Source organism: Gasterosteus aculeatus, chromosome X (assembly GCF_964276395.1).
Source record: "Gasterosteus aculeatus chromosome X, fGasAcu3.hap1.1, whole genome shotgun sequence".
NCBI classification, from domain to species: domain Eukaryota; kingdom Metazoa; phylum Chordata; class Actinopteri; order Perciformes; family Gasterosteidae; genus Gasterosteus; species Gasterosteus aculeatus.
This window is the reverse complement of record NC_135698.1, coordinates 8,492,500-8,516,347: the sequence shown is the minus strand read 5'-3', so window position 1 is coordinate 8,516,347 and position 23,848 is coordinate 8,492,500. Positions and strand designations below refer to the sequence as shown.

The 23,848-nt window shown below is 42.5% G+C and overlaps 1 protein-coding gene and 2 long non-coding RNA genes across 4 annotated transcripts; 1 reads left to right on the top strand and 2 right to left on the bottom strand.

Annotated features, from left to right (window-relative positions):
* Positions 1 to 2,367: 2,367 nt before the first annotated feature.
* Positions 2,368 to 3,099, bottom strand: LOC144383734 (uncharacterized). The gene is made up of 2 exons (XR_013451141.1): positions 2,820 to 3,099; positions 2,368 to 2,653 (listed from the first exon to the last, which is right to left on the bottom strand). It is a non-coding gene; the product is annotated as an uncharacterized LOC144383734 (long non-coding RNA).
* A 6,593-nt stretch (positions 3,100 to 9,692) lies between these two features.
* nr2f2 (nuclear receptor subfamily 2, group F, member 2) lies at positions 9,693 to 17,327 on the bottom strand. 2 transcript variants are annotated; one of them, XM_040162809.2, is made up of 3 exons: positions 15,721 to 17,327; positions 14,221 to 14,766; positions 9,693 to 12,180 (listed from the first exon to the last, which is right to left on the bottom strand). In XM_040162809.2, the coding sequence occupies exons 1-3, from the start codon at positions 16,169 to 16,171 to the stop codon at positions 11,906 to 11,908; spliced, it is 1,272 nt and encodes a 423-aa protein (XP_040018743.1). In that variant the 5' UTR covers positions 16,172 to 17,327; the 3' UTR covers positions 9,693 to 11,905. The 2 variants fall into 2 exon arrangements, with proteins under 2 accessions (XP_040018743.1, XP_040018744.1); XM_040162810.2 differs by having other exon boundaries at positions 14,221 to 14,748; positions 15,721 to 17,052.
* A 1,337-nt stretch (positions 17,328 to 18,664) lies between these two features.
* LOC120809171 (uncharacterized) lies at positions 18,665 to 21,382 on the top strand. The gene is made up of 2 exons (XR_005710072.2): positions 18,665 to 18,804; positions 21,255 to 21,382. It is a non-coding gene; the product is annotated as an uncharacterized LOC120809171 (long non-coding RNA).
* Positions 21,383 to 23,848: the final 2,466 nt, after the last annotated feature.

Below are 23,848 nucleotides of genomic sequence, written 5' to 3'. Positions count from 1 at the left end.
TTCAGCTCTCGTTTACCACTTTAAGTCCCGTGTTTTTCTTTCTTTGTGGTCGTTTGAATGAAAATGTTTGTATCACCTGTTCTGCGGATGATTTAATGAGCGCGTTATGCTGTCACATGAAAGATTTTTTGACTTCATCGAAAAAATTCTCTGTCAATTTATATTTAGTTTCATATGCAGCATTGCATGAATCCCGGTCGTGAGCAATCAGCTCGCCGTCATCCATTCAGACGGTAATAAATCACGTCATTATCACTTTTACTTGAGTCCATCTTTGAAACGGAGGGAGGATGAAATATTTTTGTCAGGTGGAAGAATAACTTATGATCCTTTTATGTCCTGCTGAGAACCCTTGAAAATAATAATACACCACAGCAGAAGCACATGAACGACTGAAAGGCACTGAGTGTTATGAATCTGATGGGATTTGCATATTTTGGCTCCACGCTAAGAAGCAGGTGAAAGAAATCACATGACATGTATGAAAAAAGAGAAGCTGTTACGATATTTCCTCAGAAGTTACAGTTCACATTAACACGATATGTTTCTCCAGAACTCACTTGTGATTGAAAACAAGAGGATTTCAAGGTAAAAGCTCCTTGAAGAAAAGATTTTTTTTATTATTATCTGACAGACACAAAGTCAAAATGATCATTCAAAAAATCTGTCATAATATGCTTATTTAACCTTTGAGCCTTATCTGTTTGAGCGTAACCGTTTCTCTTTAGTTTGCTTCGCTCTTATTTCAACTTCAACAGATTTAATTTATTACTCCGTTTAAAAATTCTTCAACAGCCTCTAAATACACTGAAACCTTGGCTGTCAAATAACGTTAGACCCCACTGAGGGGCCACTGTCAGACGAGTCAGGGATCAAAGTGCAAACTGTTGTCTCTCCTGACATTAAAGAGGGTGTTGTGTTTAAGAAAAGGTTGTTATTCATTCAAATCTAGAAGAAGTCAGACAACCTGATGAGAATCATACTCATTTATTTATTTTCTAGATTTAAAAGTTTTTTAAAAGAACCAGTGGAACTTTCCAGGATGATAATGGCGAAGATTATGTGGGAAAAAACATCTAATCTTATTTAACCACATGAAATGTATGTTTTACAACAGTTTTTATAAAAAATCCCAAATGAAAAGAAACTTCCAACGCTTGTTTTTTGACCTAAGCTGTGATTGGCTGAAACAGCTTGAGTTGTTCTGTGTGTGTCTGTGTGAAAGGGAAAGAGAGGAAGGTACCAGTGGGTTAGTGTGAATATAGTTAGTTAAAAACCATAACCTTTCCATGTCTTCCTTTATGTAATTCCTTCCTTGAATGAAAATGTGGATTTTTAATTGTCTTTCCTTTCTTTGGTTACAGTTTAGTCATCATCAGACAGCGGACCTCTTCCTTGTAATAACTTACCACTCATGTACTTTCCTTCCCTGCTTGACTTCAACACTGTAAACTGGAGTGTAAAAAAGCAACGTCTTAATCTATGGAATCATACAAGTATAACAGACGATTGAAATAAGAACCGTGAGTGATCACCACAAAATACAGCAAGACGTTCCGTTTTCGTTTTGGCACAAAACCACAGCAGAGTGACAGCTAAAGGGGGGAGTTGCATTTGGAAGATTATTAATAATAAGGGTATAACAGTCCTCATTTAAATCCCTATTTATGTCTCCTTGTGCCTAAACAGCACCCGAGTGTTCGGTGTTGAAGAAAGGCTTAAAATTGTAACTATAAAGGTTGTTTAACAACAACAACAAACTGAATCCTTTGGAGAGTCATGAAACACTTCAGAATTGTTTTCCTTCACTCCTTCTTTCTGTCGACGCACACACAGGAAATTAGAGGAGTGTAGTAGGTTTTGTACAACACAACACACACACACACACACACACAGAGGGAGGGAGAGATGAATTGGAGACTGTTGCTTATGTGATACATGTTTTAATGTAAGAACAAAAACTTGGGCTCTCCTCCTTCCTCTGAAGGATCAGGTGAAATGACTCGTCCCGTGTCCATCCCAACATCACAATCCTCCAACCCATGTTCTCCCCTCTTTTTTTTTTTCTGATTCCACTGATCTGAGCTTGAAATGCGAAGACAGCAAAGCACTAAGCCTTCAAACGTGTGATTTTTTCAAAAGATCTCTAGAAGCAATCTCTGCCTGACTGACCCCTGACAGCTGCAGATCTCTTTATTTCTCTCTCTGCTGGCACTTCATTTGGTAGAAAAGCTTAGAAAAGCTCTCAGATTCACACCTCTGTCAGGCAGCACAAGTGTTTATTATGTGCATATACACACAGAATGTGCCGCACAGTGCACACCTGAAAGGCATGCAGTTTGTAGACTTTTAACAAACAACACGTATGTATACTGCTTTTATTAATTGCGTAGAAATCTGACTTTTTTGCTTAAGTAGACAAAGAGTAAACATAGATACAGGATGCTTATGAGCCATGGACACAATAGTGTGCTCCATTAAATGTGCTTCTTCCGTACCACCGATTAACCTGTCCTCTGGCTTATCTGCTCCTCACCGCAGACACATGAGGCAAAATGGATTTGACTTCCTCCTCGTGTTTGCATTTCTTCTTCTTGTTTAGTTTTTTTCTGCCCAGAGTCAAAACCAAAACGATTTTTATCCTCAGAAACACCTTGTAGGGAAAAAGAAACGGTTCGGGTGGGAAATATCAAAATTTACATATGTGATAACATGAAAACAGAATATCAGCTAAACAAATACATAATGTAAGTAGCAGTTCCATTTAAGGACACCTCCCTGTCATGTTAGATTATACATGCACACCACAACAGAATTACCTGGACAATAGGACGTGTTCTTATGTGCAGTTTGTCTGGTTTTATCATGGTAGTTTTTTCCTCCATCACTCGGTGTTGCAGGCTTTGCTGGTGCCTCCCTCTCTGGAAACGAGACTGCAGACTCTATCATTAGATCGGATGGCAAGTCTTTATGCAAAGTGTTTTGCATAATTACATACCAAAGCCAGAATAGCCACCCTCAAATTTTATGGGTCACAAAGCATCAACAATTGCTGCATTATTGTCCACCAAAGTCCAGCCCCACCGATGACAAGGAACGGGGGGGGGGGGGGGGGGGGGGAAGAAGAAGAGAGAGAAAGAACTCGTCTGCTTAATCTCAGTTTGGGAGATTGCATTTTCATTCCAGTAAAAAAAAGTAAAGAAGATTATTTCCAACTTGTTTACATTGTTGAGGTTCAGAGGCTCCGGGGAGCTTGATCACGGAGTCTGTAACTTGTGAGCATCAGGACGTGGCTGTCACAAGTTCTATTTTTAAAAAAAAGAAACAATTTAAAGGAAATTGAGACGATTAATACGTGATGATATTCAATTTGATTTAACTTTATATTGTTAGACATACCCCAAAAACGGTCGTAAAATGTGTGGGTATATATTACAGTTGCTATAGTAACTAGACCTGAAAAGGTTATTATCAAATATGTTTTATGAAAACTGTTTGAAGAAATCTCTTGAGGGATATTTATTTTAGCATCCGTAATTTTATAAATCCTGGTCAAAAAATAAAATATTATCAAATATTATCATTATCGTCTTTACTGATTTTGAAGACTTCGGATGACCAAGAGTGAATTAAAAACGAAATAAAAAATACATCAGAAGTGCCTAAAAAATATTAGTAATATAACATTACTATTATTATTGCAGTTTGGGAATTGATATCAGAATTTATAATGACAACTTTGTGATATTACATTTTGTTTTATGAGCGAATATCCGTCGTTAACAAGCCGGTGGTGTTATCCTTCCCAACAGAGACAGCGGGTTCACCGATGAAAACAGAAACAATATGTCCTCCTAAAGAGGTCTTAAGCGAATATAATAAACTGGCAAGTCCAGAATATGATTTTTGTTTTAACGCGTAAAAGAGGCTGTGAAAAAACCCCGGCATGTCTCAGTGGAGGAAAAGGTCAGATAGAAACGCTCCCTTACTCTTCGGTTACGATATAAATAATGTCCTTACACATATTCGATAAAAAAAATAAATAAACGTTCTCACAGTTGCGTTTCAGCTGTTATTTTTCCTACCAGAACACATTTGTCAATTATTTATGACAAGTAAATATATTAAAGAGATCTTCTTCAGATGTATTAAGACACTTAAGACTATGAGTACATTTAGTCCAACCCCCAGCTGCCATTGCACATTTCTATTATGTTTCAACATTTTTCATTGACCAATTTCACAGAAAAAACAACAACAACAACGAAAACCCCCGTTAGAGATAACTAACTCGTAATAGTCATTCGGGGCAACGGAGCACAGCGGAGGTTAAACGTGCAGAATAGCGCCATCTCGCTGCTGCGGTCAGATATTTCTGCCCCCCCCCCCCCTTTTCCACCGAGACCCTCCGTGAAGATGTGTCCTCTCATAAGGTTGACCGATTTCTGTGTGCGTAGTCAGCTATGACAACAGCCTGCATGCTGCTGTCTTTTGACGGCCACCAGCTATATGTGTTATCGCTGTTCATTAGTGCGGAGGGGGGTAGGGGGGGGGGGGGGGTCCCGGAGCGGGTCTAGGGACCTGCGGGGGTCAGTGAGAGGAAGGGAGTGGGGGGGGGGGGGGGGTCCTCAGCAACTTGAGAACTACAGTCATCTCACTGTAATCTGATTCAACCAAATGATCACATGGGCAACAGGGCATGGACGAGTTCCCAATCTGAGGTCCCGGGACGCTCGCGGGTCACCGAGGGAGTTAAACGGGGTCCTCTGGAAATCAGAGAAGTAAATTAATTTCTCGTGCGGGTCCTTGTTGGTTTGCGTGTTGCGCATTTACAGGATGTATACATTTGGTTGATCCTGGAGCTTCTCGGCTGCTGTGTAGGAAACTAAATCCCATCAAGCCACTGAGAATGTCACACGTGGGTCCTCGTGACAAAAGCGTGTATCGCGCGGACGTCCAGGGGCCGCAGCGCGCATCTCTGCGGGTTGTTCTTGAGATGAGATATGGGGGGGGGGGGGGGGGGGGCTCACGGAGAGAAACATAAACAGTTCACTATATTTTGGAGGATGTTTCTACAGAAAAAAAAGAGGCTTACAATTTGTAGATTTCAGGGGTAAACAGAAAGGAGTAACAAAATCAATCATTGCCGGATCTGCAGATCCCTTGTAAACTAAATGGGTTGAATCTGAGGAGAAAAATAAACTTTATTATTGCTTTTATACCCTGCAACATATATTAAAATCCGCAACAGACCAAAGCAAATATAAAATGAAACTTCATCAGCAGGTCAAATAAACAACATAATAATAATGCTCAAGCTTTGACTGTATGCAGATACGTGTTTTCATTGGAGATGCTCGCTCGGTGTTCTCCCGACACGCCGGCGCGCCATTTAAATGACCGATGTTGTGCGCTAAGGAGACGAAGAACACAAGAAAACAAGCAGTCCCGATAAAACTCCATGTTAGTTTTCTATTAATTTATTTCACAGGAACAGTTAGAATTCATTTTATTCGTATTTTCCTCACCTGTGGGATGTGGGAACAACGTGTTTAGGGTTGGAAATGAACATGATGGTGATGAAGATGAGGATGATAACAGTGATGATGGTGATAATTAAGACTGAACGAGAGATAACGCGTCGGGTGTGCGTGTTTTGTTTCGTTTTATTAACTTCAGCCCGTCCCACCAGCATCCAACAGAAATACGCCAAATGAATTCCACCGTTTGGGGGGGCTTTGCACAACGGGTGTGTGAAGTGTCGGGAGAAACACACACCCGCGTACACGCTAACGCGCAAGCACGCGCTCACACACAGAGCGGCAGAGAATTTACAGGAAGGAAAATAGACGACGTCTCCTTCGGCGGCGCGTGCGGGCAGAGCCGTGCGTGGAGTGACCGCATGAAGCGTGACATACATGCGCAAAGTAATGCCGACATGTAATTAACAGTTACTTATTAGTGCAATGCATGCGGCATTTTACATATAAGCTAATGTCCAATGTGCAAAACATCATCATCATCAAGCGTCATCATCGAGGGGCTCGAGCTGCGCACGCGCAGGCAGACATGCAGCGTGCACGTTCATGTGCATATATGGGGATGAGGAGTAAACAGACCTGCTCGGTTGACGTCAATTAGGATGTCTCAATCAGCCATTTCTTAGTGACACACACACACACACACACACACACACACACACACACACACACACACACACACACACACTGTAAGGCCCCTGGAACGTCATCTCTAACTCAACTATGTGTATAAATGCTAAATTGTGGTCACATTCAGGGTCGTTCTGAAAACTTGAGAGTGACGAGCCTGTATCAATAATTAAGATCCCCGGAAGACCGACCAGCACCGCGGTGCGCCTAATGGGGGTCTTAATAAAGCATCTGTGTACCCCAAGTAACAAATCGATACCAGATGTAGACCCATTTATCGACCAATACCTATGAAGGAGCCCTGGCGAAACAACGCGTTGGGGAGGCTGAGGGGCTGGAGTCTGCTATCCAGGAGTGTTTGAGGTCTCTTCTAATCCTCCTCCCGGCTCACCGTTCGCCTCTGCTGTCCCCCCCCCCCCCCCCCCCCCCCCCCCCCACCCCCTCCGCCCCCCCTCCCATCTGGATGTGTGATCGTGTTTATTAAGACTAATCAAACTGCACGCTTTAAAGCCCTGAGAATATCGGGCCCGTTACTCCGGAGAACTCACTATAAATACACGTTTTAACTTCGTGTGTCTTCAGTGGCCGAACGGTAACTTACGTTTGGGATCCTTTGGCATTCGATATTCAAGTTATCAGAGGAAATGCCGGCTGCTCTACTGGTGTTGCGATGGGCTCCCCGGGAGCGCGTTTGGGTTAAAAGAAAAGCCGAAATAGCCTTCTCAAAAAATGGGGGGCGGGGGGGGGGGGGGATTCAACATGGGGCATATTCCCACTATCGCACTACATCATCTGCAGTCGTCTTTATCTCCCCTTTTTATATCATCACAAAGCACTGCCCACTTCTCAAAGTCTCTCGGTGTTTTTTCTTTCTTTTTCTTTCATTTTTTTTTTTCAACTGAACTTTGCCTTGTTGGTGTTGATTGGTGCCCCTTTCTGCATTTTTCTCAATTTCTCTTTTCTCGCTATAATGAAAACTACTCGAAGAGCAAATGTTCTGTTAAATGGGGCACGTTCGGTGCTTTAACATCCTCGTTTTAAAGTGGCTGTATACTGATCTCTGGTTTTCATATAAGAGAATTCGATTTTAGTGCCTTAATATTCCCCACAACGGACCAAAAAGGCACCGAATGTTGTCAACAACATGATCATGTGTTTTTTTTTTGGTCAGCGTTATAAATTATAGCCTTTGGCCCCATTACACGAGCATGAATTTAGGTTTAGGCAATTTTTTTGTTATTTTTACTTTATTGCAAGCCTCCCAAATAAATTGTGGACTTTTACTTTAACCCCCCCGCTGCCTCCGATCACGTTAAAAAACCACGACTTCCCACAAGAGCGGAGCTGTGGCCCTTTTCCGGCTCCGCTCCCACAGACAGACGCGGTGGGGAAACACGGTGGCTGACAGGTGCTTAAAACACACATTACTTGTAAAGTTACAGCCTAATAGCAGACGGCAGCTGCTTGGTGAGCCTGTGCGACGAGGCGCTTGTGTGTAAAAGCGCCGGTCGCTTTTCCTTTTGTGTTAAAGTGAGCCGAGGTCTCCGAGGTACCGGAGCTACAGTTCCAGGGTTAGCGGGTAGATGGCACAATTTTCTTACATTTATCGGCAGAATGCTGGAAGCGTTGTGCACCAAGTAGAAATAAAAGGCAATTTATTGGAAAGGAAAAGGGGAAAGTGGAAGAATGGTCAGAAAAAAATTCAACAACCTTGGTAATAAAGAAAAAATGAAAATGAAAGAAAATCCTTTTTTTCGGTTGATTGAAATTGTATCACAATTGTAAACGCAGTTGGAAAATGTGTATTATTAAAAACAATATAAATAATATTTTGCTTTACGTTTAAACCAGCGCGCTAAAATGAACTAGTATGCAGTGTAAATAAGCTGCTGTGCGTCAAACACAATAACGCGCGTGCTGTATCGGGCTAATTTGTCATATAGCGATAGTGCCAACGTGCAAACAATGCGCATATTCGTCGCACGACTGTGCAGCCATGCACGCGCGCGAGTGTGTGTGCATGTGTGTGTGTTTCTGTGAGTGAATGAGTGAAAGAGACAGAGCGACGAGCGAGACCGCAAACCATATTCTTATCTTATTAAACAAATAGCGCCACTAACCGCCCGAGAGCGCTGAATAAGTTCCCAGCATCAGTCCAAACACTTCGGCTACCAGCCCGTATGTCAAAAAGTTCTCACGTCACGCCAAATAAAGGTGACGTCGCAACGTGTTACACCTCATTAGTCTTTTTTAGTAAAAAGCTAATATAGGAGCAGAGGTACAAATTATAGAGTCGCGCATTTACATCACGCGCTGTCAACTAAAATCAGCACGGTCGGTGTGCGGATCCATCCAAACCCCATTCTGAAGCTCCACTTATTATTACATATAGAAGGATGGTGATGTGCGTGTTTATTATTTGTTATTTTTTACTGTAAACATGTGTTCCAATGGAATCCTAAGTGGGAGCCCTATAGCTTTAACTGTGTGGGGGCTCACTTTGGCCCCAAAGTGTGAAACACCTCAGAAGCGGTTTGGTTGGACGAGCAGTGAGAGCAGCACGGTGTGGATAAATGAGGCTTTCAGCAAGAAGCCGAGGATTAGAGACCCATCAGCATCACATCATAATAATCATCATCAACAGCAACAGGACCACGCACTCACACACGGAAACAAACGCTCACACAGCAGCAGGAACCGTCCCATTCTGATTAAGCCTGTACAATGAGGCTAATTCTATTACAGGCCCAGAACTCTCAACCGAGCCAATACTACTAAGAATTAATGATAGGCCAAAGGTGTTTGCCATCTAAACATAATTATTTACATTTAAACTCATCACGTTCAATTCTTGGATATTCCATCTTTTATAAACGTAAACTGTGCGTAACGGCCATCAACGCTCAGGGGTGCAGTTGACTTTTTTTTTTAAGTAGGTTGCAAAGACCATTGTCAATATAACGCTATTTTAATTTTTCAAGATAGAATTTAAACTTTTTGAATACCACTTATTGTAGTTGGTTGATAAGATCTATATGCATTGTGAATTAATGCAGATAATCGCGTCCGAAAGTTAAAGGTTCCTGCGTAAATGGCGGTGAAGTTTGGGTGTTTTCTCCGAGCGCCGCGTCCCGCGTAAAGGCGCTATGAAATGTCATCATCAGTGGAGGCAGGGCGCCTTATTACAACTGTTGAATCCTATTTGTGAAGTTATACTGACGTCCACCTTCACTCCATTATCGTCCTCAGTCTAGTCAATTACTGATCGGCATTTTTACAGAAAATAATCTTAACCTTGAAGCAAAACGTGAAGTCGTTGAGCGGGAATGTTGGCTGATTGATTAATTATTTTGAAATTCATTAATCACTTTCATGGGGCAAAAGGGTCACATCCTGCCACAGCAAATTGACTCCCCCCCCCTCCTCACCCGACCCCCCCAACCGACCACACACACCACACGCACATACAATGACATTTTCACGCGTGCGTTTGGGGAAGTAAAAAAACATGAAAAACGTGTGTTTTCAAATTCATAAATTATAATTTAATACCAAGAACAAATTTACAGCAGAATGCTTGTTTACAATAAGCTAACACAAACAAACAAGAATTGTGTTCAACTATAAACTTTCACACACACTCACATATATCACTTGCAATTAATAATAATAATCAAAATCATAAAAAAGTATCTATACGTTATCAATACCCTGCAGTCATATATTTTTATATATTTATATAAAAACGTGGGTCAGTTTAAACTGTTCATAATTACAATCATGTATCATTCTCTGGTCCATTTGTGGCTATGAACAGCCGAAGATCAGTGTTCAATCATTGATCCCTTTTAATTCAACCACAACATGATGTTCCTGTGTGTGTTGAAGAAAAGCCTCAAAACAAAGACAAAAATGCTAGCTTCCGAATACACACACGCACACGTTCTCACACACGCGCGGGCGCGCGCGCGCACACACGCTCAAGCACACCACGGCACCTGTCAAAGACCAAAGGAGCAATAACACTAAAGTTAAAATATCGACTCCTTTTCCCAAACCTGCTCACCCTGTTTTAAGTCTGTAGTCTAACAATGAACTTCGTTTCTTTTCTTTTTTGTTGCTTTAAATACAAGGGCTAGTGTACTGAATGCACAGATTATATCTATACAGTCAAAAAAGAGAGAGAAAACATTTACATTTATATATCAAAGGTAAAATAGGTTAGCGACCTGTGGCCATGCATTCACAGTCTAAATATACATGAAAAAGAAAACATTTGTAGTAATATGTATATACATTAAAAACATAACTTTCAGTGCTACTAGCTAAGTCTGCCACTCAATTTTGAAGACGTTGTATTACTGAGAAAAGAAAATGGCAACCACAGATTTTTCTTAATCACATATACTTTGTATAAAGGAAAAACTCGTTGAAATGGATTGACCTATATTTACAAGAATACTGCCTCTCTCGGTGTTTTTCAAGGGAAATACACCACTGAAGTTTCAATTCCAATTGTGTTACCGCAAAATGTTGTCGGCTTACTTGAACAGCGTTTTGATGAGGAATCACATCATGCTTGTCAGGCACTTAATGCTTGAAGTGAATAAAGGGTGACATTTCAGGGACGCTTTAATAATACTGCTATTAAACACTACTCTGGCTAGGCTTCAAACTTGTATGACCCTTTGACCTGTTCAATTTCTTTTAACAAGTTACTTTTGCTTTAAGTGCAGTTTGAGTCACTGCAATTGCCCTTAAATGCACATATAATGCATTTAAAGCAACTTTTCTCTAATACCTTTAAAACAGCATGATAGGCAACTTGTAGGATTGGTTTGTATTGTGTCCAATTGGTGAACTAATGCAAAATATCCAAAGTTGGATGAAGTGGGGGAAGACTTTTTCAGCAAATAATTTGGAAAACAAAGTTGATCTGTGACTTCATATTAATAAAAGAGCAAAATAGTTACTGCATGTTCATAAAGTCAAACATGAACTCCCAAAAAACTCCCTTTTCCCAGATGGTATTGGTCATCCTAAGAATATAAGTGCGCTTGCAGCATTAAACCGAGATTATAAGCCTAAACTCCTATTGCTGTGGTTTTAATTCTTTCTAGAACTTTTTTTTCTTTTTAATTTTTTTTTTTACACCTTTTCAAAATAAATCATTGTCTTAGAAAATAACACCACCTGTACTACATAAATCACATATGCTGGTTTGCAACCAGAAAGGAGGAACAAAGAAAGTACAAAACACAGCTATACATGGACACAGGACAAGTCATTTGAGAAAACAAAATTCACGTTTCATATTTTCCCTTTCGCCTGTTAGTTTTTTTTTAACCCAAATTCTCATTTTAAATGCACTTAATACTTTTTTTTCCTCATAAGAATCAACAGAATCCCTTTTCCTTTTTTTTAATCATTTTCTTCTTTCATTAAAAAAAAAATGAATCGAAGCAGGTTGTTCTGCATGAACACTGGGAGCTTGTATCTGCCATTTTGAAAGTTCAGTGGATGTCTCAATTTTTTTTTGGAGTAGGGGGGGAATTCACAGTCATTTACGTCAAAGTCTTTCTTCATGAAAGCCAGCCCCGTTAAACAGCCGGGTTTTTTTTTTTTATTCCTTCCACAAAAGCAGCTATAATCATTGTAGTCTCGCAGTCCCCCCCACCCCAATCCCCCCCAACCTCCCCAAACCCCACCTTTTGTTTGTTCGGCTCCTTCTTGGTTTACTGAATTGACATGTAAGGCCAGTTAAAACTGCTCCCCGAAAGCAACATATCCCTGATGAGAGTTTCAATTGGGGTTTTACCTACCAATCGGACGAAAAATAATTGTTCTATGACCGAGGAGGAGACTGTGCGGAGGGAAGGCAAGCGGAGTAACAACTTCCCAAACCGTGTTGGCTGGTTGGGGTACTGGCTCCGGACATATTCCTCCAGGGCGCACTGGGACTTCTCCTGCAAACTTTCCACATGGGCCACATCTGAGAGGCCGCAAGCATCTGGAGGGGGGGGGGCGGGGCAGAGAGAGGGGGGGGGCAAAGCAAATAAACATTAATAAAGTGTAACCTAAAGTGTTTCTCTCACTAGGAGTTTTTTACCCCACCGTGGTGATATGGCGGAAATTGATAATCAGTCACATTTCGGGGAGAAAAGCAATTATTTTAGGAAATTATTATTATCCTATTATGTGTTGAAGTGGAGTTTACTAGTCTCGAGACTTGTTTTTATGAATAACTATAGTGCACGTATTTTTCAGTGTATGATAATTATTTTGTAATATGGCGCGAGGCGAACAAGGACTAGACCACAAATAAAAAAAGAGCTTTTTAATTTGACGGGAACTCTATTAAACAACTATGCCACATTTTAATTGCAAATCATTTTAAAGATAAAATAAGACCAGAACTTTTTTCCATACCCGACCAGAGGCGGGGAAATTCCGAGGGGTGTTCAGCCCCTCCTAATCTAGCGTTCCTCTTCTTTTTTATCGCCGCTATGTGAAGTCAATTAAAGGTGAACTAAATAATTAAGCATATTCATAGCAAAAGACTTGTGTTTCGGATGGGCCTGTCTTGCACAGTCAGAGGCATAGCGAGGGAGAGGGGAGGGGGAGGGAGAGGGAGAGGGGGGTGCGGGGGGAGACCTACTGACCTTTTAGTGAGCAGAGATTTAGCTTGGAAAAAAAAGGGCCCATAGCCTACGGAGTCGCCGTCACACTACACCGCCAGAGAGGCATAATCACTGTCTTTGCTGCTGCAATGTAGGCAGCAGCTGATTGTGTGCCAGAGCGGCTTGCGCGCGCATTGGTTAAGTTCTTAAAGTTGATGCACGACAACAAGCAAACCACCAAGGTAGCAAAGGCGCGTCTTTCAAGCTACAACGCACAGCCCACGCTCAACCTGCGGTACTCAGGTGTGGAAGAGGCAGATTACACCATTAAAGGCGTTCATGATACTATTCTATGACCTGAAATGGGATTTTTCTTCTCCCTCCTCTGAATAGGCTAACGCACCATCTCGAGAACAATAGTTGTCTGCTAGAGCCAAATGAAATACAGAGGCTGATGGCGTGCAGGTACGATTTCATCTCAAAGACATGCATTCACATATACGGTGCAAACCTTGTAAATCTCTTACACGCGGATTTCTTTTTTTTTTTTTTTTTTTACACCCTTAAATGGTGGAGCTGATGTAACAAAATAGCGAGGAAGTTTGGGTCATGACCTAGTTTTGGAGCAGGTCCAGAGACGCCTTGAATCGTACGAGGCGAGGAGAATATTTCTGCAAATAAAAACGAAAGCCGCCCCTCCTGTCACTGCTCGACATCCCATAATACGGTTAGATTCTGACATATGGGCAATTACGATGTGGGCATTGGGGTCGTGGTGCGTTTTTTTTCCTCGGACATGTCTGTCCCTTGAATGACACGAGAGCGTTGAAACGTGCGCTCTGCTTTTACTGTGTGCAAATGGGACATTAGGCTTGTCTTTCTTTTTCAATTCCCCTCCCCCTCTGAGTCTGACATCATTTATATCTGTCATTCCCCACAAACAAGACGTGGGGTATACACACATAGATACGTGGTGGGGGGAAAGAAGCCCAAAGTGCAGCAATTCATCTGCGAACTATTGGATTCTTGAAAAAAGTGTGTTAATAATTAGATGTTATAATGCTTAAGGTTATTATTGTTGTGTTTACCTCGAGGTTATATTCTGAGGTTTCAGTCAATCTCCTGTTGTTTGGTTGTATTTTTTTTTTTAATGCCCATACTTAGTATTGTCAATTTAGCCCCGGGTGTGTATGTCTGTGTTTGTGTGATCAGTTAATTAATCCAAGCATCTTTTATAATTTCATGGCTAAAATCTTTTCTAAAAGCTCTTGACCATAAATGTAATTTATATTGGGACATTTAAGCGGGTTGTTCATCTAAGACGAGATACATTTATGTCAGCGTTAATTTACCTGGTGTCAGTGAGCATTTTCAAAGAAACACACACACACACACGCACAACTTGGGAGTGTGCACGTCCATTGTCTTACCTGTGGTGAAGAGCACAATTGCCTTTAAGCAGCTATATTCAGCAGAGTCAACGTGCAAAGCTTTGAGCTTTTCCACTTGTTCTTGGAAGATCCTAATGTGGTCCATGAAGGCCACCACTCTGTCCGCGGACATGGGGGAGGCGTGAAGGCCAGCCGCCGCCAGGAGGGGAGCCACGTGCAGGGGCATGGAGCACTGCGCGGCGTTGAGCACAAATAACTCACTCCACGTCAACCTCAGCAGAGCCACCTGGTCGGTGATCTGAAGGTCTGGGAAGAAGGGAATATTCCTGGCCCACTCCACGGCGCTGAAGAGCATCCTGGCCGCTAGTTCACAAATGTTCTCGATGCCCATTATGTTGTTGGGCTGCATGCACTGGCTGCCGTACCGGGACGTCGGGTAGGGCTCCGCTCTCAACAGGAGAGAGATATATCCGGATAAGTAGGAATGGCAGTGCAGTGGGTCTCCATTTGTCAAGGCGAACTGACCATGGTGTGGCTGTGTGGGTGGCACCCGTCCCCTTTGCACGGCTGCAGTAAAAAGAGAAACTACAGATATTGAAGCCTGAATTCTACAAATCATCACACAATATCCTAGTGGGGATAGAGACACGCAGTCAAATATTATGCATTTTAAACTGTGCAGAAAAAAACGGAATCAAGCGCGCTCCCCTCTTGAGATAAATAAATGACACACATCATGTTTACTGGATAACAGCAGAACACACACACACACACATATTATATATAAAAAATTGCATAGGCTGAGAGGTACATCATGTAATGAAACAATGTCGATGCGCCTCAAACAATTTAACATACGTCGCCCATATGTCTGGCTTTATTTTGATGCTTTTCGGCAACAGCAACATGAGCTGGCCGCGAAGGAACACAAAGAGGGCAAGGGAGACCTTGCATGTTTAACCCTTAACCTACTTAGCAATTCATCTCGTTTTATCATACACACAGGCCTATTTTCGACTAATATTCAAATCAATTCTCGAGACCATGTGGGCACAATTCACGCTGGTATCCCGCTTCTAGAGAGAGCGAACGAGGCATCCGGGATGGATCAGGAGACGTAGCCCGATCACGCGATCCCTTAATTCGATCCCTCGCCATAACAGCGCAGGAGGCTACGTTGTATCGTTCAGTGCGGACGGATCTATGTTCCCGTGGCTGTTATCTGAATATATTCGACAAGGGGTCGGTTCTTTTATAGAGAGACGGAGAGAACTATGCAGTCGCTTGAGCCGGACACTTTAACCACAGCGGCGGAGAGGAAGAGGCGACGAGCCCCGTCTCTCCACCGCGGCGCGGCGCGGCTCCATTGCGGGCTGCCGCCCGCCGCAAGAGCCGGGGGAGGGAGCCGATCGCGGGAGAGAGAACACGCTTACACGGCGGCGACACAACACGGGTTCACGCACTAGAAGCCTGCAAAAGCACACACACACGCGCGCACGCACGCATAAAATGTATAAAGAAAACAAAAAGTCCCAATACCTTCCCGTCTCATGCCGACTTTGAGGCATTTTTTGAGGCGGCAGTACTGGCACTGATTACGGTGGTGCTGGTCGATCGGACAATTCCTGTTGGCGCGGCATGTGTACGTGAGGTTCCGCCGTACGCTCCGCTTGAAGAAGCTCTTGCACCCCTCGCAAGTGAACTGGCCGTAGTGTTTGCCGCTGGATTTGTCCCCGCAGACCACGCACTCGATGTGCTGCGGCTGCTTCTCGGACTGCTGCGTCGTCTGGTTCGTCGGCGTGGACTGCGTGTTGTTCGGGGGTCCCTGGACCGGAGTCTGAGGGGTCGGGGGGGCCACCTGAGAGGATGTCAGATTCAACTGGCCCGGTTGAGGGGTGGGAAGAGATAGTCCTCCTTGGGTCTGCGAGGAAAGGGCGCCTTGGGTGTCAGCCACATCGTCCTGGGAGCCTCTCCACACTACCATTGCCATATCTATCAGTCAACGTAAAGAAACTTTTTGTCTGCCGTTTTGGTGTCGCGGTGAATGTCTCAATGAAACGCGGTAAAAAAAAAAAAACTGGGACTAACAGGCGGACACAACCGAAATGTCAAATCTAGCCTACGTTGAATCCACTCGGAACCTTTCCGAAAACTGTCGATTTATTGCTGTTGAGAGACGACGATGCGAATTGCGTTTTCAAAACTGATGCGATGGCGAGCTGAGTCGCTGCCTTGCGCTTGAAGGCCAAGTCCAGGGGCGCTTACAGTCAGCCATCCAGCACACCCATCAATGGGAAATGTAGGCTAGATATTAAAATAATCAGCCGAGGTAGCATGGACTGTTCAGTGGACGATGGAGCAGGGTTGGAGCGACCGTGCCTGCAGCAGCGCAAAAGCAAATTGGCGGAGCACGCTGGAGCAGCTACGATCAAGTTCCAGCGCAGTAAGTCTTGAAGAAAATCACCAACTGGGTAAAAAAAAAAAAAAAAAAAAAATCGCGTCTTCTTCCTTTTTCTTCCTGTGAGGTAGCGCCAGCAAGCGTGCAGCAGAAGCCAATGTTTTAAGAGAGCCGGGAATATGAAGGCAACTCTCCCCAAAATATGCGAAAGCGCTAAAGAACAAAAAGCACACAAAAAAACAAAGATCGCAGCCTACAAACCTCCTCCGTGCATTGAAAAATAAGAGGAAAAAGCAGTAAAGAATGAACGTGATCAAATATGTTAAAAAGGCGGAGGTTAGGAAGTGATTTGCTATTGGTAGGAGCCGGGCTGGCAGAATGCTTTCTCTCTGATCAGCTCACTGAGCTCTCTATATAGTGAACTTTGACACGACTGCTGCAACTTAGCACACGTTACCATGGAGATCGGCTGCCATATAAGGAAGGAGAGTGTGTTTGACTGGTCAGAGCTCAGGGACCTCCCCCTGAACCCCATTGGCTAGTCGGCACTTGTGCTACTTGGTACCTTGCCAGAGCGAGCATGGAGGTCGAGAGGGCCGCTTGGTCCTAAAAGGAGACGAGTTTCGGGAAGAGGAATCCTTTCCAGTCACTCAAATAGCCCACATTGTAGAATATACTGACATTACCGGTAAAGCCTTGGCAAGTGCATTACGAAAAACACAAAATCTAAATTCAGTGTCTCGCATCGTTAGTCTATTCGTTTCCGCAAGATGAAATATCCAAATATTTTGTCCCTTAACACACAAGTGCAGCTTTAGGAACATGATCTGTGCTCATTAGCCACTGTACAACTGTCTCTCTATTTTGCCATAATCTTTATCCTTTAAGCAAGTGGACACAAAGACGGAGACACAGACAGAGAAAAAAAACACATCAGAAGAAAAATAGATAAAACTAGGCACTCCGACTGTTTGATACTCTAAATAAAGATTTTGAACATTATCTACTTCTATATATACTATAAACTATAATTTAGAAGAGAGACTCACTTGGTCAATGCACGCGTAGCCTAAATCAAAGCCACATTCTTAAAATGGTCACACACAAAAAATGCCATGTCAACTGAATGTGTAAGTCCCTATATTTGTACAGGGTAATATACCTATTAGCACTTTTATTCACGCCGCGTAGCATTCATCAGCATCCACACCTCTTGTAAAAATGTTATGATAGGCTACTGACATCATCTGGTCGCCCGCTGCAGCCAGCTAATCCACCGCCGCAAACATCCCTAACACACCAGGTCACAAAGGCCATATCTGGGTCTGAAAAGTCAGAGCTTTTTTCCTTTATGTGTTCAAAACGTGAAATGACTTCAGCGCTAAATAGGGACTACGTTTTAAAGTGTCCCCTGAGGTCAAAGGCCATGGCCTTCGCATTAAGGGCAGGATGAAAGTTAAGCCACTTCCTGGTAAACAACACTATAAAGGCTGGTGTGGTCATTTAGATGCTTTACATCGCCTGTCTGATGTCGCCTCAAAACTACAGTTTGGGATGATGACAAACACATTGAGGGATGCCACAAGGTCAGTGGCTTCTCAGAGTTTCTGGCCACACGGTTAATAATGTTTTGAAGGCTTTTTAAACTTCAGAAAATAAACGGTTTACTTAACAGCCTGCGGCTTTTCTAGTTGAACTGCAGGTAAAACCTCACGGAGACACGCAGATGAACTTCCAGACTGAACCGTGTCCGTGTCCACGGAGAGAGCAGCAGCAGCAGCAGCAGCAGCGCGCATTGTCCTAGGATGTTTTACAGTATATGGGTGCCCCCTAGCGTATGAAGGCTTTGCTTCAAATGAGATTCAACTTAGAGAAGCCATCCGACACTGAAACCGCTTCAGTCTCTTTTGCCGCATCGAACCAAACTAACGAGCACCATGTTAAACTGATGACTGTTTGCTTAAATTCTCTTTTACATAACCTGGACGGCAAAGCTTCGAGAAGTGGCAAAGTTGGATTTACTTTTTGCCACTTAAGGCAGTTTCGGCGGCGGTATTTTAGACCAATTGTTTCTTTATTCTGAAAGCAAACGAGGCGATTCTAGGTCGTCTGAATGACTATTTTGTCGATTTTATTTATAGGACTCGTGAGAAATTGAAGAGCCTGTAAATAAAAACACTCCGAAAAGGGTATTCGTTCACCGCGGATCCAGCGCTCTTCCAATGGTAAGTATACATTTTGCACACTTTATTAGGATGAATCGGAAAATGAAAGGACTATTTCTGTGCTCTGTGTTAAAATTGTCATTCTACAAAGCGGGCAGGAGTATCCATAGAAATAAAGAGACATACTGCTGCAGAAAGAGCATGAATATATTAGCGCAAATATGGGCTTCGGTGTTTCTATGCGCATTGAGAACGGTCGTTTTCGGTTATCATCCAAGTGTTCATTTCTAAGAGGATCACATTAAACCCCAAAACTTTGCAAATATCCATTAATCACGTTATTTGATAGTGACAGAGAGGCAGGAGGCTGTATCCTTATAGTAACAGACCTACCAAATGCATACGTTGCTTGGTCCGTAGCGGGATGCATCTTCTCTCGCTTTCAGAATATATTTTGTCTTCTCTTTTTCGACACAGTGCTGAGAATGAAACTGGCAAAGCTTCCTCTCCAATAGACGGGATCAAACACAAAAAAAACACGCTGTTTATTGGAGAATTTGGCAAATGTCTGATCATGCAAAAACTTTGGATAGCCGGAACACACACAACTGATTCACGTCATGTGTTGATCGATGAATTCGGAATATAAATTGCGGTGTCTTCCGAGCAGCGGATCATTTGACTGCCTCTGGAAATGATACGTAGGCTTTAGCAGCAAAGCAGAGAGATCCTGTGCGCCTTTTCTCTCCTACAGTGATGTGCCCAAAACGCGCCTGTGCGCCGCTGCTTTGTGTGGGCTCTGAAGAGAGAGGGAGGGGAGGGGGGGGGGGGGGGGGGGGGGGGGGGGGGAGAGAGGGGGGGCAGATCAGACACCTGTCTTTAAGTGTGGGGAGCAGGCATTGGGAGATTCTGCATATTACTAATTATATTGCAGATTGGAAGTAAAGATGCAATAAGACCTGTGATTAGAGCTGTAATTAAAAACTGCCCGAATTTGAATTCATTGCAAAAAAAAAAATTAAAAATCATATGCTTAAATGGAGACTGTAAAACAGCACTGACTATATTGTGATATTATCTTTACTATCCTTACTATTAGGACTAATTGGCTTTAATAAAGAAATAAAGAAATAAAAATCACTGCATGACATTTAATAAAGACACACGCGACCAAATAAACAATAATATCGGCTATTTTTACAGCTGCATTTGAAAGCAATAACATTATGCAGATAACAAGAACGCCTTTTTAATAAAATGATAATAGCCTCAATTAACCTCTCGTAAATCTGCACTGCGTTGAAAAATTGAGGACATTTTTCCATCTCAAACATTTCCCCATCCAGCACAATTGATTTGCTACTAAACGACATCCAAACCTATTGTGCTGCAGTTTTGATTTGCCGGTTTTAAAAGTTTCCTCCGTGTGATTAGTGGTTGTTCTCCCTTCGAGCCGAGGATAAAAGCACGACATGCTCAGCGAGCTTGCATGAACACAACAATAGGCTGCCCAACGGGACCGGTATCGATTGAGACCAGACAGAGGATGTCGTCTGCACTAAATATTTACTGATCACACACACACACATAGGTGGATCTTTAACGATTCCCCATGCTCCGGCCGGGAGAAAGGACTAAATCACTTTATTATTGCTAGAAAAACAAAGCACACGCTCTGGAACACAGAAGTGTGAGATGTGCTGATTGGGATAAGTGCAGTTAAATGAATCGATAGTGAGTAGATAATAGTTGAGATTTAAAATGCTTTCGCGCGTGTATCAGGTTGAAAGCGACACGTGTACTACTGCTACTGGTAATTTCTTTTCGCACGGCAACGCGCGCGCGCGCGCACAGGTGAAAATAGGGGGGTAAAAAGTGGCAGCGACCTGCGTATTCACCCGAGCGTTAAACAAACGATTTGAAATAGAGGATTTGCAAACAGCAAAAAAATAGTGAGGGTTCGCTGCAAGAAATCCTTCTGGCATTGGTGTGAAACGTCATGACCGTAAAAGTAATTTAATCTCCTCTCCGGCTTCACCAAGTTCTTCATGGAGATAGGGGGATATTGACCCGGAGGTCTCCTAAGTTCCCAGCCTGATTAACCCCTCCGAGCCCGCGCGGTAGCAAATGTTAACCAGGCTAATCAGCTTCAAGAGGCTGATTGAATTATATTAATGTGGAATCGGCAGAGAAACTACATTCTCCCCACTTAAAAAAGAAACGTATGAGGAGAAAGCTTTTTTGGTGACTCAATTAACATGAACTATTAGGGGGGAAAAAAGAATGATAGCAGACAAGACTATTTCAATAAAAGGGAAATGTTTTAGTTGTTTTCTAGAGAAGAATTTTCCATATTCAAGACTCTTTAACCGTCACAAATTGTTTTTTTTTCTGATTGATAAAGATTAGTCGATCGATGTTGTTTTTGTCCCATATTTCAGTAGTTTAATCTGCTGCATTGCAAATGATCAATCGGTGCCAAAGGCTTTCTACTTTCTCTCTCTCTGCAGCATCTCATTGCGCTGCTGTTTGAAGGCAAAGAAAAAAACTGGTCCAATAACTAAAATGTGTGCGTGTACGTTTGGCTTCATAACCATGTTACCTGACATCATTAATGTTTCAAACTGTTTCTGTAGAACTAAAAGAATGAATAAAACATAAGGGGAATCTTCTCATATCACAATATTCTAACACTTAAATTAACACAACATATTTGACAATTATGTGGGCATAAAATGATTTTGTTCCCTTCACGCTGCTGTAATCTTAAAGCACATTGATTCTTTCGATTTGACTTTCCTTCTTTGTGGTTGAATCCTGACTTTTGTATGACTTGTCCTTTAAATTATATTTGTGTCTGTTTTCAGAGTACGTAATTACAGAAAATTGCATTCCATTATCACAATTAAAACCCTCTTTTTGTAAATATGGCGTGTGTGTGTATTATTTAATTGTATGCATGCACATGTACAGAGGCACAGTGTGTACAGTGAGATAAGAAATGTGTGTATTCACCTGTTAATGCTTCAGTCTTAGCAGACATATGTGTCTTAGATGAGACGTATAGAGTTCATTCAGTGGCGAGGATCACTCTCACTCCGTCTGTGTGCCCCAGGGGACACTATCTAAAAAGGCAATAGATCCCAGATAGCTCACTGTTTGATTTGCCAATGATAGATTATAGTGCCAATTTAAACAGATAGGGATCAATTTGTCTCAATGATCACTCTCTAGGCTGACTGCCAGCATGCTCTTAATGTATTTGTAAATGCTAGTTGTTTAAATCGCGGCTGTTGAAGTGATCAAAACAGTAGAGCGGAGAGATGAGAAATGATAAATGATGCGTTGTTTAGGCTGCGTTGATGGAGCACACGTGATGATTACTTGAGGCAGCGCCACTGCAGCGGCAATGACCAGAAGGTCAATGGTTTAACTCCAAGGACTCGCTGGGAAAGTCTGGGCGGAGGAATTGTGTGATAAGGGCTCTCTGACCCTCAGGAACTACCGCTGAAGTACCCTTTGGCAAAGCAGCTTTAAACTCCATCTGTCCCAGTGGAGCTGCACGGCGACTGGCAGCATACGAGACGGCAGTCGGACCCGGGCCCTTGAGAGACATGTCTCTTTGAGGGTGACCTACCCGCCCTTTTCTCTCTTAAAGAGGGAGAGTGGGCAGTCCACTCGCCGCACACCTTCTTCTCCCTCCATGTACTCAGACAGTGAGAAAGTTTTGAAGACACAAGAGAGAGAAAGCTGTGGCAGCATTCAGTCCGGAGCCAGACACGGTTCACATGTGGCCCCAAAGGCAGCAGACGGTGTATTGAATTACTGTAACTCAAGGTGTAATGTGGGAGCAGTGTGGGATCTGTAAGAATTACACAAACGGAAGCAGGGGCGGCTTATTTCAGCCTCGGCTCTCTGTTGCAGTCATTTAATGTTGAATTCTTTGGTTTATTTTCTTAAATATAAGCCGTAACCATTCATTGGTTCAAATATCATCCACACTTTTTTTTACAGTGATAATATCGTTAGATTTACCAACTACATCAAACTTCTATTTAAACAAACGCACAATTAGGAGAAAACACTTGCACAATGTTGGATAAACTTAAAATCTAATTATATTTTGTGTTTAATTAAAATGGGAATTTTCAATGACCAATAATGTTTCAAGACCTCATATTATTATTATACTATTGTTGAGCACTTCAATTTCAGGAATGAATCATTCCAGTTTTACCATGATAGTTTCTTCCATTCTAGATTCTAGACACAAATAGTATTGCACCCAAGTTTACTGAAATATAAAACTAGCTGAAACGACCACAGCAACAGAATATATCTTAGTCCCACTTACCCGTTCCCTGCATGAAGACTCCGCGCTGAGAAACCGATCATGCTGACATCTTTAACATGATAATTAATTTTTCTGTGAAAGTGTTGCAGCTGTATGATTATGAACAAAAGCAGTCTGTGAATATGGACAATTCGAACTACGTCTCCCCTTCCACAGGTAATGTTTTAGCACAGGCGAATGGATCATTCATGATGTATAATAGCAAATATTCACGCAAATCCAAAAGAAATGGTCATTTGAGCCAATGGAGGGAATACAATACGAGTGGGACTCGGTAAGAATGAAAAACAGAAGACATCTTGGTGCGAAGATGACCTCAAGGAGACAGTCAATCAAAAAGAAAACAGGAATCACATATACACGGGACTCCGGTTACCTTCTCATCTCAGGGACACACACACGAGCAGGTTCTGGAGCTCACAACAAGAGTCAATACTCGCAGGATGATGTCATCAGATCCAAATCTTGGACTTGTTTCACTGGCAATAAACTCAGAGGGGATTTGCCGACATGTGATAGTGCTCAGAGGTTAGAGAAAGACATGACTTAATGTGCTCTCAAATACAACGTAAGGACTAAACAGTATTTGTTTGTAATGTTCCAGTTCATGAGTCCTGTAATTGACTACTGGGATCAGTAAGGTGTACAAGTACACACAACCTTTATGTGTTTCATGTATTTATTTTCAAGTGACGTGTCCCATAAGTGCAGCAACACTTTTTCCTAAACACACAATTCTTATACTGTGTA